This window comes from Manis pentadactyla, chromosome 15 (assembly GCF_030020395.1).
Source record: "Manis pentadactyla isolate mManPen7 chromosome 15, mManPen7.hap1, whole genome shotgun sequence".
Lineage (NCBI taxonomy): Eukaryota > Metazoa > Chordata > Mammalia > Pholidota > Manidae > Manis > Manis pentadactyla.
Genome location: NC_080033.1, coordinates 62,246,006 through 62,261,259, shown reverse-complemented (window position 1 = coordinate 62,261,259; position 15,254 = coordinate 62,246,006). Strand labels below are relative to the sequence as shown.

Sequence of the window (15,254 nt, the reverse complement as noted above, 5' to 3'; positions counted from 1 at the left end):
TGCAGTGTCAATGGACATTTGATTTGTGGTCGTAAGGTCGTTTTATAATGTTTTCCCCATGTCAGAGCGCCTTAGTGCCCTCAAGGGTTCTGCCACAGCAAAGGCTTGATTACTGGCTTATTTGTTCCTCCAAAACCAAACCTCGTAAACACAGTGGTGACATAAATTCCTCAACAGGCCTCAGAGAGAGAGCTCTTCCTTTTAAATTCAAGAAAGAGATAAAGAGTTGAATATGCAGACCCTGTTTATCATTCATCAAAAAGAAAACTCTCCCATTTGGTGATTTTTAAGGCAAATATAACTGCTAAAACTTTTTCTATCTCTAATAAAAAGTGGATGAAGAGAGTTCTGCCAAATTATTTTGGTTGGTACTTAAAATTAGAAATAAGGTCTTAAAAAAATCTTCCCTGAATCAGTTAACTTCGAAGATTCAATCACAAATTATAAAGTTGAAAATTCAACCACTGAAAAATAATACATTTGAAAAACCATCTGACTGTTTTTCCTTTAAAATGTAGGAACCAAGCTCCCTCTTTCAGAAGTGCTCAAAGCTCATTCTTTGAGCAGCGAGGGCACAATTCTCACTATTGAGGTTCACTTCCACCGATTTTGCCCCTGAATTCTGCAATACATTTTGAAGACACAGCCAGCTATCAGTCTGCCAAATTACAAACTTCCAAAATCTAAGCTGATGCAACACAACGTAAAGTCTGCCAGTTGTTTTCCTGTTAGACGTAATTCCAATAACATTTAGTAATCTTAAAAAAGGCAGAAATGAAGACATTCACAGGCTACTCCCTTGTTAAGATGCTAATTTAATGTTTTACTAGAACTTGAGCTTTCTCAATGAATATTCAAAGACGAGGATAAGATTCTCCTTGTAGACAAAAAGAGAAATGACACTTGGCATATCCTAACCAGACCAGGAGAAAAGACATGTGGAAACCCAGCCATACGTGCACGATTGTTTAAGGGCTACTTCATTGACAGCAATATTGCAGGAATTCAGGTTGCAAATAATAATCATAAAACAACAGAAGCAAAGTTTTGCAGAGATTCCCCCAGCCCCCCCGCAAGTTTTATCTTTTGCCGTATACTTACAGGAATTCCCAGCTATGACCCTGTTCCAGTTTTGAGTGGATAACAGGAGTAGCATCTTGAGGACAGCTCCGGTGACAGGCCCCATGTCCACGTTCACTGGGCTCCCCCAAAAGATTCTGGGTGACTCTCTCGGAGGGCTCCAGTCCGGTCGTGCTTTCTCAGGCGCTCTCCCGCCTCAGCGTGGGTCTTGAGCACCCCTGGGTCTCTCAGTCTCGCTCCCTCCTTTCTCCTGCCCTCCTCTGCCTCTCTTGCTCTTTTACACACACACCCCACACAGCCCTGACTCCTCACGGGAAAGCCCCCAGCATCTCTATCGAGCATCCGCGCGGCCGAGGCCACGCCCACTCCTCGCAGCGGAGGTGCCAGAAATCGGCCGCCGCAGCCCGCTCCGAATCCCCAGCCGCGCCCGCAGCTCCACCGCGCGCCCGGCCGCTGCAGGAAGCAGGACCTGGTGGCGCCGCCCGCTGCTCCCGGGCCTCCTCGGGGCTCCCTCCCCTCTCCGCTCCTCTCCGACACTCCTTAACCCTTCTCTCCCCTCCGGAGATGTGCGTGGGGGAAGGGGCCAGGCGCTGCAGCCTCCTGACTTTCTGGAGGTCTTGCCTTTCGCTGAGCCAGTCAACGTACTGAGCTAATTCTTGAATACACGGGAGTGCATCCAGGTAAAATTGCGTTATGTTTCAAAACAAAAGCATAAAATACGACAGAAATAACTAACCAGCCCTGGTAAATCGTAGCTAAAACTGTCCTCCGGGAAAATACTTGCTGTTGTTTTTCTTTGTTTACATAAAACTATCCTCTGCAACTATGGTGCCAGGATTTTATTATGGAAATCCCTCACATGGAAACAGACATTCCTGTTTGGCAAGATATTTAAAATCATCTGGTAACAGTCTACGAGAAATTAACATTTTTTATTTTAGTGCAGCAGGAGTAGAAATCCACAAATTGAATGCTCTGGAGAGATTTACTGGGAGGAATGCATCACGCTGTGAAGATGTGGTTGCATGCTACAATCAAATTCTTTAATAACAATTCCCAAAAGGCCCCAAATGAAAAATGGTGGGATGCTGAAGAACAGGAACCTCCCGCCGACACACACACACACACACACACACTCACACTCACACACACGCACATACACCAAAACCGAACAACGTAAAGATGTAATCCAAATGGTCTAAAGGAGAGCAGTAAAGTTGAATTCAAATAACCAACTACAGAAACATTACTCTTCTCATGGCTGATTCATGGATACTGCTATTTCATAAATGGAATATTAAAATATTTACATAATGGAGTTAATATCACATAATGGTAAGGGTATCACATGGTGTCATAGAGGGTAATCTCTTTTAATATAAATAGCAAGATATTAAACTGATGATGTGCTAGATGGTGTAAGAATACTGGAGTGCAATCAAGCACCTCTTGGTGATTACATATTAAAAGAAACATAAGCCTTTAGCAGCAGTAGCTTTATGAAATGTATGAAATAAAGGGGAATATGACAGAAGCATCTTCCTGTATTCACTGCAATTTCTGTCCCTTGTCTGATGGCCACAGAGGGGAGAGAACAGCATAAAGCAGTGGAGAGAGCTTGGACATTGCACACAGACAAGCCTAGATAGGAATTCAGCTTCCGCTGTGGTTCTGCTAAAGTGACTCAATCACTCTGGTCTTTGATTTCCTTTTAAAAAAAAAAGATAATAATAACTAAAGAGCCATTGTGATTTAATGTGTGACAGCCCCCTACTGAGTGCCCAGGATTTAGTGGGTCCTCTGTGACTTACTGGCCTTAGACCTCTCCTTTCTGACACACAGGGTAGTGGTGTGGGCAGGCAGTGATGGAGTCTGGCACCCCAGGTTCAACGTCTGCACTGGCTCCGCTGCCCACCAGATGCAAACCCGTGGGCAAGCTGCTTCTCATCCCTGATTCTTAGGGTCCTAATTTGGGCACCAAGGAAAAGTCAAACAAGCACCTCTTGGCTGAGACAATGCCTATAGAGTGAGAGTCCCTTAGGAATTACACAATCAGTGTTGTTTTTGTAATCATTGTATAACTTCAGCTCGCTGTCCAGATGAGATATCTGATGAGCAGAGGAATTTCGACTTGCCATAAGGACAGGACACGCTAGTGGCAGAAAAGGGTTGGTCACCAAGACTTAGGGACTTGTGCTTCTTTTCTCTCTCCCTGCCAGAATGGAACTTATTGTCAGAATAAATGAGTCTGAATGGGAAAAACGAGGAAAGCATAGATTTCATTTAGCTCATTACTGTACTGCTGACTCAGATGCCAAGAATCACTTCTCCTTGTATTTGCATTAGAAGTTACATTTTTCTTCGATTAAGATAAAAACAATTGAAGGAGGTCAGGGTTTTGCACATGCATATTATGAACCAGACCCTGGCTGAGAAAGCATTATAAATCAAACCAAAATGTTAGAATTTGAAAAATAAGGCTTTTAATTTCCTCTTGGTACAACTTGCCAGAGAATGACATGTCCCACCACAGCGTATACATGGAGGTTCCCGGACTTTAGATTGGAAAAGAACCGTCAGGCCATAGAATCGGCACATCAAAAGACTGAAAAGAGATTAAGATGTAAAAGTTTTATCAGGTGCCTGAGCCTCTTAACTGGTTTCTGGCTTTCTCACAAAAGTAATCAATCTGCGTATTTTTGTTAAGTCAATATCCCCCGTGGGGAAGGAGGGTGGAGGCTTCCTACCCGGCAATTTTGCTGCTGTCACTACTCAAAATTGATTCTTTTTAAAACTAAAATACATTTGAGGTGATATATAAGAGATACATATTTGGTCATTCAGATGAGCAAAATGTATTTCTCATGTATATTTGGTCTTCCTCCACATTTCCTGGCTCACAGCAACTAAACCCTTGAAATTTCCTGTGATAATGGGGTGGGAGGCGTTAGGGATGGGGGGAGGGGCGGGAAATGCGTCTTATGTTAATGGTGGCTTTGGGGAAACCCTTATGTAACCTAAGGATGGGGGCCTAGTTGCTCGGCTGCACCACATGATCTGAGCAACTCCATGATTAGAGGCTGAGACCCACCACAGCCTCTGGGGAGGGTAGAGGGGCCAGAGGCTGAATCCAGAGCCAGCGGCCAATGCCTTAATTGCATGCCTATGTAATGAAGCCTCCATAAAAACCCCAAAGGACAGGTTTGGGAAGCTTCCAGGTTGGTGAACATATGGAGTTCAGTGAGGGGCACCCCTGGAGAGAGCCTGGAAGCTCTGTGCCCTTTTCCCTTACCTGGCTCTACGTAACCTCTTTCATCTGGCTGTTCCTGAGTTATTTCCTTTTACAACAAACCAGTGATCTAGTAAGTAAAATGTTTCTCTTGAGTTCTGTGAGCCACTCTAGCAAATTAATCAAACCCATGGAAGGAGTTATGGGAACCTCTGATTTATAACCAGTTGGTCAGAAGTACAGTCAACAACCAGGACTTGAAACCGGAGGCTGAAGTTGGTGACGGAGGGGCAGTCTTGTAGGACTGAGGCTTTAACCTCTGGAAACTGATGCTATCTCCTCATAGCCTGGGTCAGAATTGAGTTGAATTTTCAGACACCCTACTGGTGCCCAAGAATTGATTGTTGGTGCAGGGAACCCCCCCACACACACACTGAAATTGGTCTCAGAACACCCATTTATGAGGCAATAAAATTTTGGCCAAAAGTCCCTTCCCAAATATATTTACATTGAATAGAAGCAATGTTTTCCATGTTACAACCATCAAATATATAAAATATTTATTATTGTCATTGTTGCGATTGAATCTTTATCAAGTTAGTATTTTATTAATGGCTTTTATTTTATTTTGTACCACATTTTCAGTTAAGGGACTTCACATTCTGTAACATAAATAAACTTTTCATTTAGTGACTTCTATGTTGCCCTAAGTGGTACTGTTTTGTTTTCTCTCTTAATCAGTATGTTGCAAATAGAGTGATGACTTCGACAATAACACACATACTGAGTTTTGCAACCTTGCACACACCCAACTCTAATCTATTACCACATGAATTATTCTAGCATCCTTCTCTAACTGCGAACTGCCATTGCAACAGTAAGAAATTTAACTCCTATGATGCACCATCATTTACTTAATTGTTCAATATGCCTTTAAAAAGTATCACAATTTTTACCCTGTACTCCATGGGAAACACCTTTACCAACTGAAGTACAGTACTTAGGTACTGTTCATTTTGTCTTATACACTCCACTCATTTCCAGATTTACTTCATTCAGAATTTTTCATCCATCCCCTTAAATGAGGCTGTTTCATACACTGCTAATACAGGTAATTCTTTTGTCACATTCTGTAGTCCAACCAAGTAATCCTACCCTCCCACATGATTTTTTTTAATTTGCATATATTTAGGTTAACTCTTTGTGCTGTAAGGTTCTATGGATTCTATGGTTTCTGACAAATGTGTAGGTTCATGTATTCATAATTATAATATAAAATAGTTTCTTGCCCTAAAAAAATTTCCTATGTTTCATCTATTTCTCTCCTACTCTCCCCCAAAGCCCTTGGTAACCAACGATCTCTTTACTATCCCTACAGTTTTTCCTTTTCAAGACTGTCATATAATTAGAATCATACATTATGGTCTTTTACACTGTCTTCTTTCACTTAACAATATGCATTCAAGATTCATTTTCATGGCTTTTCGTGGCTTAATAGCTCCTTTCTTAATAGCTCCTTTCAGCTCAGTAATACTCCACTCACTATTGTAAGACTTCTTGGTTGTTTCCAGTTTGGAATTATTCATAAAGCTACTCTAAATATTCACATGCAGTATTTTGTGTGGACACAAGTTTTCAGTTCATTTGGATAAATACCTAGGAGTGTGTTTGCTGGATCACATGGTGAAATTATGCTTAACTTTGCAGGAAATTGTCACACCGTCTTTCCAAATGACAATACCGTTTTGCATTCCCACCAGCAATGAATGAGAGTTCCTGCTGCTCTGCATCCTTCTCGGCAATCTTGTCAGTTTTCTGGATTTTAGCAATTCTTCTAAGTGTGTAGCTGTATTTCATTGTTGTCCTAATTTGCAGTTCTCTAATGATAGATGATCTTGAGTATTTTTTCATATAATATTTTTCACATGCTTGTTTGCCATTTGTATATCTTCTTTGGTGAAGTGTCTTCAAATTTTTGCCCATTTTCTAATTGAATCCTCTTTTTTCTTATGGTTGAGTTTAAGGTTTTGTATATTTTGGATGCAATTCATTAATCAGATATATGTTTTACAGATATCTTTCATCATCTGCAGCTTGTCTTACTCATTGACTTAACAGTGTCTTTCATAAACTGGATTTTTAAAATTTTTAATGCAGTATGTGTTTTCACTTTTATCATTCATAGGTCTTGTCTTTGATGTTGTATCTGTAAACATCACCAAACTCAAGATCTTCTAGGTTTTCTCCAAAATATTCTTCTAATTTTATGTTTTTGCTTCTGACATAGGTTTATGATCCATACTGAGTCCATTTTTGTGAAAGTTGGAATGTCTGAAGACTACCCTTTTCGCACTGAATTGACTTTGCTCCTTTTCAAAGATTAGTTGACTGTACGTGTGTGTGTCTATATCTGGATTCTTTCTTCTGTTCCATTAATTTGTACCTGTTCTTCTCCCATGAGCATGCTTTCTTGACTAGTGCAGCTTTATAGCAAGTATTGAAGCTAGATAATGTCAGTTTCTGACTTTGTTCTTAGTATTTTGTTGGCTTTTTATGTCTTTTGTCTTTCTGTATAAACTTTAGAATTAGTTTGCCAATATCTGCAAAAAAAAAGCCTGTCTGGAATTTATTTGGGACTGTATTCCATCTATAGATCAAGACAGAACATCTTAACTATATTGAGTTTTCCAACTCATGAATATGAGCACCTTAGATCTACATTTTATGGTTTTCATCAAGTTTGGACAACTTTGGCCATTATTTCTTCAAAATTTTTACCCAGTTTTCTTCAGGCACCCCAATTAAATGTATATTAGGCCACTATAAGTTGCCCTGCAACTCACAGATTTTCTTTTCATTTTTAATTTGTGTGTATGTGTTTCATTTTTAATAACATATCTATGTCTTCAAGTTCATTAAGCTCTTTTTCTGCCACATTTAATATGCTGTTACATGTAGAGTATTTTTCATGTTAGGCACTGTACCTTTCACCTCCAGAACTTCAATTTTCAACCTCTCTGTTTCTTCCATGACACCATTTAACCTCTTGAGCATATGGAATACAATTATATTAAGTGTTTTAATGTCCTTATCTTCTAACACCTGTTAGATTACAATAGGGATATTAGATTATTATTGATTATTTTCCTCATTATAGGCATGTTCCCTGATTCTTTGCATGCCTAGTAATCTTTGACTGGAGCTCGGCATTGTGGGAATTTTACCTTGTTGGTTATTGCGTCATTTTGTATGCCTGTAAGTCTTCTTAGCTTTATTCCGAAATGCAGTAAGGTTTACTTAGAAATAATTAGATCCAAGTAGTGACTCCATAACATCTTACTCTGCTGATGGACAGTGACTGCAATGGGGTGTGTGTGTGTGGCAGGGAGGGTAATTTGATAATATGGGTGATGTAAAAACCTTCCTAAGATTATATATCAATGATGTCTTAATAAAAAAAAGAAAAAAAAGGAAAGAATCTGATCCGGTGATGTCTTGATATTCATGATTGTTAGGTGGGTCTGCAGTAGTCTTTAGGCTAAGTCTAATTATTCCCCACTATTGAGGCAAGATTTTCCTGAGTATTCTAGCCAATGCCTTGCAAATTATGAGTTTTCCCTGTCTGGCTGGAAGGCATAGACCTTTTTTTCCATGCCCTATAAAAGTGCCCAAACTTCTTCCCTCTAATGTTCTTGGATGTTTGTTCCTAATCTCAAATAATATCTTCACACACATGCTGATTATCATTCTGTTAAATACTCAAGGGGAACTCTAAGGATTTCTGAGGCTCTCTTTCTCTGTGCAACTTTTCCCTTTGTGATACTCTCCCCTATGCATTCTAACTGCTTTGGTCTTTTCAAACTCACGGATCCATCTCCTCAACTCAGGGAATCTACCAGACTCTGGTTTTTTCCTACTTGCACCATGGCCTGGAAGTGTTCTATAGGCAGTTAGCTGAGGCAATCACAGAGCTCGTCATTCAGAGATCATTGTCTTTTGTCACCTGATATCTATTATCTTAAAACCAATTATTTTATATATTTTGTCTCTTTATTTGGGTTGTTTCAATTAAGAGGGTAAATCTGATCCCTATTCCTCCACATTGGGTAGAAATATAAAAAATGGTGTTACATACTTGTGTTATACCTACAATAAACATATGATTATACAAGGAATCTTCTTTCTAAATTATGACCCTGACCAAAAGCCAGTTAACTAACTATCCATGAGGAATTGAGAGGTTAGAGGAGGAGAAAATAGTGTTTTCTTTAAAAAAACAAAAAACTTTTCTAAGAGTTGCTTCAGTGTTTCTTTAAGATGAGTACTATGTGGATAATCATGTCTAATGACATCATAAGGTGTCATGACCCTGTATTCACTGATATAAACAGGTTTCCTTATATGATCATTCTTGATTTAGATGTCTTCTTTGAAATAGGGAGATTAGGCTGGGCCTAAGTTAGGGCTAACTTTACACATAAGAACAATAGGTACAAAATTAGGGTGAAACTTCAGGAGCTGGAATATTGTAAAAATAAGATAAAACCAAGTGAGTTCTGCCTCCCCCAAAATCCAGCGATGCCAGGAAACAAATGAGGCTTAAAACAAAATGGAGTCAGACAGCCATATACTGACAAGAGCCCCTGGAAGAACACAAAATGAAGTCTATTCTCCAAACAGAATCAGTTCCTGATACATTCCCGCTGACACCTGCAGTGGCTGGTAGGTCAGCCAATCGGCTGCAACTTGTATCAACCGTTTGAGACTTAACAAGTTTGCGCTTACATAGTGGACAAGTATGGTAACAGGGGCAGAAACTTCTATTATAAAAACAAACCCCTCTTTTTGTTTCCTGTGAGCTTACTTTTGGTTCAGGGCCAAGGGCTATACCTCCCCTTTACAAACTTTTTTTAGCACTAAAGTTCTCCTAATTCCATTTCCTGTTTTACAGAGAGATTTGTTAACAAAACAAATCCTTGATCCCGTCTAATTATTCCAAATATATTTAGTCTAAGGTAAAACACTCGATTTCTTAAACAGATATAACATTTTTCTTACCATTCAAGTACACTAAAAAGATGAGCTTGTCTTTGATCACCCCTGTCTGATCTTAGCCCTTTTCCCTAAGAGTCGACCATGATTTAAGAGGAAGCAAAGATCACCAGATTCCAGAGAGTTGGATAGAAAAGGAAAAAAAATAAAGAAAAACAAAACAGAATAAAGCATACAGTGTGGTGGAAGAAGGGGAAGATGAAGATGAGATAATTAGGTGTCAAAGATGGATTTGCCTCTTGTACACTTATGTCTCAGTGAAACCTGGTGACTATAGCGATCAGTTTTACTTCTCTGATAGAAAAAGCTTATCCCAGTAGGAATGCATAGCATTAGGAAATGTCATGCTTCAATTTGTGATATCTTTATAGTGAACTGATTTAAGCATACGGGAACACAGTCACTGTAGAAAACAAAGAATTCTATAGATAAGGATTTTGAAAGTGTTTTACACCTACCAGCATTTATGTTTTAGAACTCTAGACTGCTTGATGGAAAGGATTCCATTTCTCAGAATAATGAAGCAGAAACAATTCTGGCCTCAGGCAGGTCCAGGAAAATCAAATCCACCCACTACCTAGATCTTCAGATCCACAGCACAGGGCAAGTTTCACGTCTGGCAGCTGATAAGCCTAAAAGTGCCTTAAGGGAGCAATTCTCTGAGTCTCAGGTAGAAAACTGTGACAGAAGAGTGAGGATCGCTGGGGTTAATCCTACAAGTAAAACTGATTGTTACTTCTGCAAACATGGTAATGGTGCCACCTTTACAGTGGCAGGGAAAAGGCAGTGCCACGGCAGGGTTGCCTTGCTTTCTTAAAGAGATGAGGCCACTTTCTGTGGGCTGTCTGAACAGTAGGTCAGCCATAGAAGGAGGAGGGATGCATGAAATCATTTCATTTTGACATGCTGTTCGACATGGTAGCCACTAGCCACATTAACACTGGAACCAGTTGCTCAGTCTCACTGGCCACATTTTAAGTGCTCAGTGTATAAAACTAGTCTGTCAAAGCAGAAAGTGGCACATACTGGAGAGTGCTACTCGAGATGTTTGCAAAGGCTGGGGAAAGTTTTTATAATATCCAATATTTTAGTACCTAGTTTTCTCTATTTAAAGTATTTAAAAACAGTTTTTCCTTCCAGTCTTACTGAAATTATGTGCATTACAATTTCAGATTGTAAAATCTCAAAAGAGGGAAAAAATCGCTATGCTCTTTATGGGTAAAAAGCGAACTCAGCTGCCTGAAGCAACCAACTAGACTGCTCACAGGTGATATTCAGATGGTATATGTTGAATACTCCTACTAAGGCAATAAATAAAAATGAAGGATTTCATGTAGCGTTACTAAAGTACACAGGAAATAGTCCTCTAGTACAAATTAGTGTGCATACTTTGGTTCACATTTTAAAAGAAAGTAGCTTGGATGTGAGGAAATAAAAGAAAAAAAAACACTAAAAAAAAAACAAACAAACCCAAGACCTTCAAAATAGTGTAAAATTTATTGTAGTTAAAATTTAGAGAGCGCGATGGCCCAGTTCAATGAAATGGTGAAGGGAAGTGGGGACCAAGGGCAAGAGTTTTGAGTTTCCACTTTTTTCACCTACTTGAGCAAGTCACCAAATCTCTCTAACCCTTAATAGTTGTCGCTGCCTCCCAGGTGTGTTATGAATAGTATATGAGAATAATTAATGCAAAGTTTCTAGTTTCTATAACACAATGAGTGTTTAACAAATGGGTCCCACCATTTTCAATACAAAAATAAATCCAAGAAAACGTATTAATTTGTATACATTAAATATACACAGCTTTCCATCAATGTTACCTCAAAAAAGTGGTTTAAAAAATAAAACCAGGAAATGCTTTTAAATTTTTTCCAAAAAAACCTAACAATTATAAATGTATTTGATGGCATGAAGTGTTTAAGCCCAAACCAAAGGTTTAATAAACTCACCCTTAAATTTTAAATCATATATCAGATATATTTCCCAGAGAACAGTGACAGAATGCTAGTTTTGACCCCTGTACGTTGCTGTAATTATCTGTTGTATATTCAGACGCTAGCCCAGATCCATTATTGCACTAAAACAATCACACTATTGAAACCCATTATATTCATGTCCTCTTTACCGCAAAAAATATCCACAAAATGACGTGAGCCTAAGTTACAAAGTCCTTGTGGAATTCTTTTACAGATGGTCCCTGACTTAACAACGCTTTGACTCAATGCCTTTACGACTTCACGGTAGTGCAGGGTGATGCATATGCAGCAGAAGCCCTACCTCGGCTTTTCAGTGTGGATCTGTTCCTGAGCTAGGGGGCGATACGTGGTCTGACCCTCTCTTGCGATGCTGGGCAGCGGCAGCGAGCCACAGTTCCGGGGCAGCCACACAATCCTGAGAGTAAACAACCATTACACTGACAGCCGTTCTGTTTTTCACTTTCAGTAGAGTTTCCAATCAACTTCATGAGGTAGTCGACAGCTCATTATAAAATCGCCTTTGTTGACAGGTGACTGTGCCCAACTGTTTACAGGCAGGCGAATGCAGGTGTACTGAGCGCGCTGGAGGTAGGCTTGGCTAAGTAAGCTCTGGTGTTCAGTGGCTTAGGTGTATTCGATGCACTTCCGACTTAAAGATACTTTCAACTTAAAATGGGTTTACTGGGGTGTAACCCCATAGTAAATTGAAGATCTGCATTTCATTGACTGCCTTGGTTGAGTTAAGAAAGTCAAATTTTTCTTGCAGAAGAACCTTCAATTTATATGCCATTGAATACAAATCTACTCTTGGGTTAGGATTATTAATTTTTTTAAGTGTTTGTGGTTTTTCTTAACTTCATGGTTCTTATAAGTCATAAAACACGGTGTAATGATGCATGTTATATATAGCATATGTGTTATGTATGCCTTTTATATCTATGTATAGAACAGATGTAGATATGTACAGTTATATGCAGTTACATATCTAACAATATTTCAATGACATCAGTTGGGGGTGTGTAGTTTTATAACTACCGTCTCTTCACTTAATTGATTTTCAAGAAAATTTCAGTGTCACAGGATCTCCCTCAAAAGGAAGGAGATTTATAACAAAAGTTATAAAACTGCACATTCTTGAATAAACTATACTTTTAACCAATGACCCTGCTAATTTTGTCAAACATATAAAATGAAATTTTTTAAAACTCATGGATTCTATTGAAAATATCCCATTGCATCACATATTGTCAATATCATTAGCCTGCCTATTAAATGTCATTTTTTCCTGTAAGATATGAACTTGTATTAGGATGAATGTTTTGATTGCTCATAAAAACCTGTACATTTCTCTTGGCCATTCACTTTCTTTCAGAAATTGAGGTTTATGAAAATGATAAATATGTATTCACTCATGGAATATTGTCCAAAGAAAACATTTTAATGGCTATAAAAATATTTTGGAGTGGTAAAAATATCAGTGAAATTGTTGTTTTATATGGAAAGGGCATTATCTTTTGTTAAAAAGATGACAATTATGAAAATATTGCAACTCATTGCTAGTTGCTAAAATAATCTAAAACTGAAGAAGTATCGTGTTTCCATCAAACTTTGCTGTGTAAAATTTAAACACCCCAAAACGTAGTGGCTGAAGCCAATGATGATTTATTATTTTTCGTATTTCTGGTGGTTAGCTGGACTAGAAAACCCAAGTTGGCTTCTTTCACGTACTTGGTGACTGGGTGCCGCAGAGGGTGTCTTAATTCTCCTGCACACGGTTAAGCTGGCTTCCTTACATGGATGTTACCGGGGCAGTGATCATCGAGGACGGGGATATAAACTGCAAGGTCTCTGAAAGCCTGATCTCTGGAGGTCACACTAGGTCACTTCCAACACATTGTATTTCTCAAAGCAAGGCCCAGGCCCAGCTCAGATTTAAGGGGCTAGAAAAAGAGATTCCACTTCAGAAATGGAGGGAGTGGCAATGTCACACCGCAGAGAGAGGTACAAACTGGGAGAGGAAGAATTTGCAGCCATTAAATAATCTGACTCATTCTGAGTCTTCCTCTATTATTTGCATCTGTCTGACTAGCAACATAAACACGAGAGGTAAACTTAGCAAAAATATTTGTGGTCTTCATCAATTTTTCCAAGGGCCTTTCTTAATCTCTTCATATTCAAATTATTATCTTTTGTAGTTTGAAATAAATTTGCATTTAATTTGCTGGGTATATATAATGTTGACGACATTATATACTCAACAGTGAACTAACCCACAAACTAACCGAAGGCAGTGCGTGACGGGGGTCTATGTTAGTTAAAATGTTTGATACCTGATTATTGAGAGGTGCCTGATTTTACAAATAATCCTTTTTTTAAATGACTGTTTTGCTGTTAACAGTTTTGTGTTCCTACAAAGTCTTGTAGTTGCAGGCCTGGAATCATATTTAGCTGGTAAGGACCCTCTCTCATCCAAAGGACCTTTTTTACTCCCTATTTTGTATTGAACATTGTACTGTTTCCAAATATGAATAAACAGCACCATTCTATGAATTTCAAACACAGGGAGTTGAATACAGAATTTTCTTACATGATGTTGAGAGGGCTGTGAGAACAGAAGGAAAGGTTACCCCAAGATTAGTGACCACAGGGATCACTACACTACCCCTCCTGAGATGGAGAAGCACAGGAGTCAGTAATGCTGCCCAGAGCACGGAGTCCCTGGGAGCCACAGATGGAGCTGAGCGGCCTGAGCACATTCCAGAACACTGCCTGCCTCCCAGAAACCTCTTCTGTGGCTGCAGCCTCCACCACCACCAGTGCCCCCTTGCTGCTCTTACAGTAAGTCCAAGAGGAGTAGCTGCCCCCTCTTTCTGCCTCTCATTAACGAACCTAACAGGAAGTAGAAATGATAGGAGTCTGGAAAATGTAGCCTGCAGCTTCCCAGCACCCCACACCACAGGGCAGCACAGGGAGGTGCAAATATGAAGCTCAGACAAAAATGGCAAGTGATCAGCACAGTTAAGTGAGACACAGTACCTACTCCAGGGCATCCCAATGCAATGGTGGGCATGCACGTAAGTAACCCAAAAGCAAGTTCTGTTGTAATGATGCTATCATATGGTAAAAGCGAGGTGGACCCAGACTAAATCCAGGAATGAAGATAATAAATTGAGACATCAAAAGAGGTAAAATATAAACTGGAATTTAAATGACAGATAGGAATCAAAGTCACTATCTGGGCAGGAGAACAGATTTCCCAGGTAAAGGAAATGACACTGTTGAGGATTTTTTTTGTTTGTAGGTAAGCCTAAAACAGACATGGGGAAGAGAGTTGTCTCTTAGATTGGAGAGCATTCCAAGTGCTTACTTTTTATTAATAGGAATAAGAATATTTTGACAAGAGACTGGTGTTAGATTTAATTTGGGTTTTCTCAAAAGTGGCATCTCTTTTCACATATGTCAAGCATTTTTAAATGTCTCTAAGAATAATTATGGACATTTTCCATGTCGTAATGAAACACCAATTTTATTCCTTTATACACTAATAAGAGATCACTGATTTACTTCTCTGTCCTAACTTTTAAGAAAGCTTACCTGAAGCAGTAGAGGGACTGGCTCAGTGGGGAGCAGCTGCTGCATTCCAACGAGATTGTACTTTGTAGAGCCTAATAAATCTGTGGTAGAGCTAGCTCCCGTGTGAGGAATGCACGAGAATTTTTGGCATTCACTTTCTCTTTCTCAAATTGCATCTAAAAGCATTATTCTGTCCAGAATGAAGGAAATCCCTCAGGTCACTGGATCAGGGCTAAAAAATGCCATGGGATTTACACACCGGAAGTGACCTTGAGTCCTGACTCAGCTTTGAACACTGTAACCTTGGGAATTTTATCTATAGAATAAGAAAATCGGAATAGATT

General features: G+C 39.3%; 1 protein-coding gene across 2 annotated transcripts in view; it reads right to left on the bottom strand.

The window, feature by feature from the left end:
* Positions 1-1,496, bottom strand: part of CNTNAP4 (contactin associated protein family member 4) — a 258,054-nt gene extending 256,558 nt beyond the window's left edge. Inside the window, exon 1 of one of the 2 annotated variants that reach the window (XM_036909317.2) lies at positions 1,102-1,496. In XM_036909317.2, the coding sequence (XP_036765212.2) occupies positions 1,102-1,186 (85 nt within the window). In that variant the 5' untranslated portion in view covers positions 1,187-1,496. The remainder of the gene's footprint in view (positions 1-1,101) is intronic. The other variant, XM_057492932.1, reaches the window with a different exon arrangement.
* Between the last annotated feature and the right edge of the window lie 13,758 nt (positions 1,497-15,254).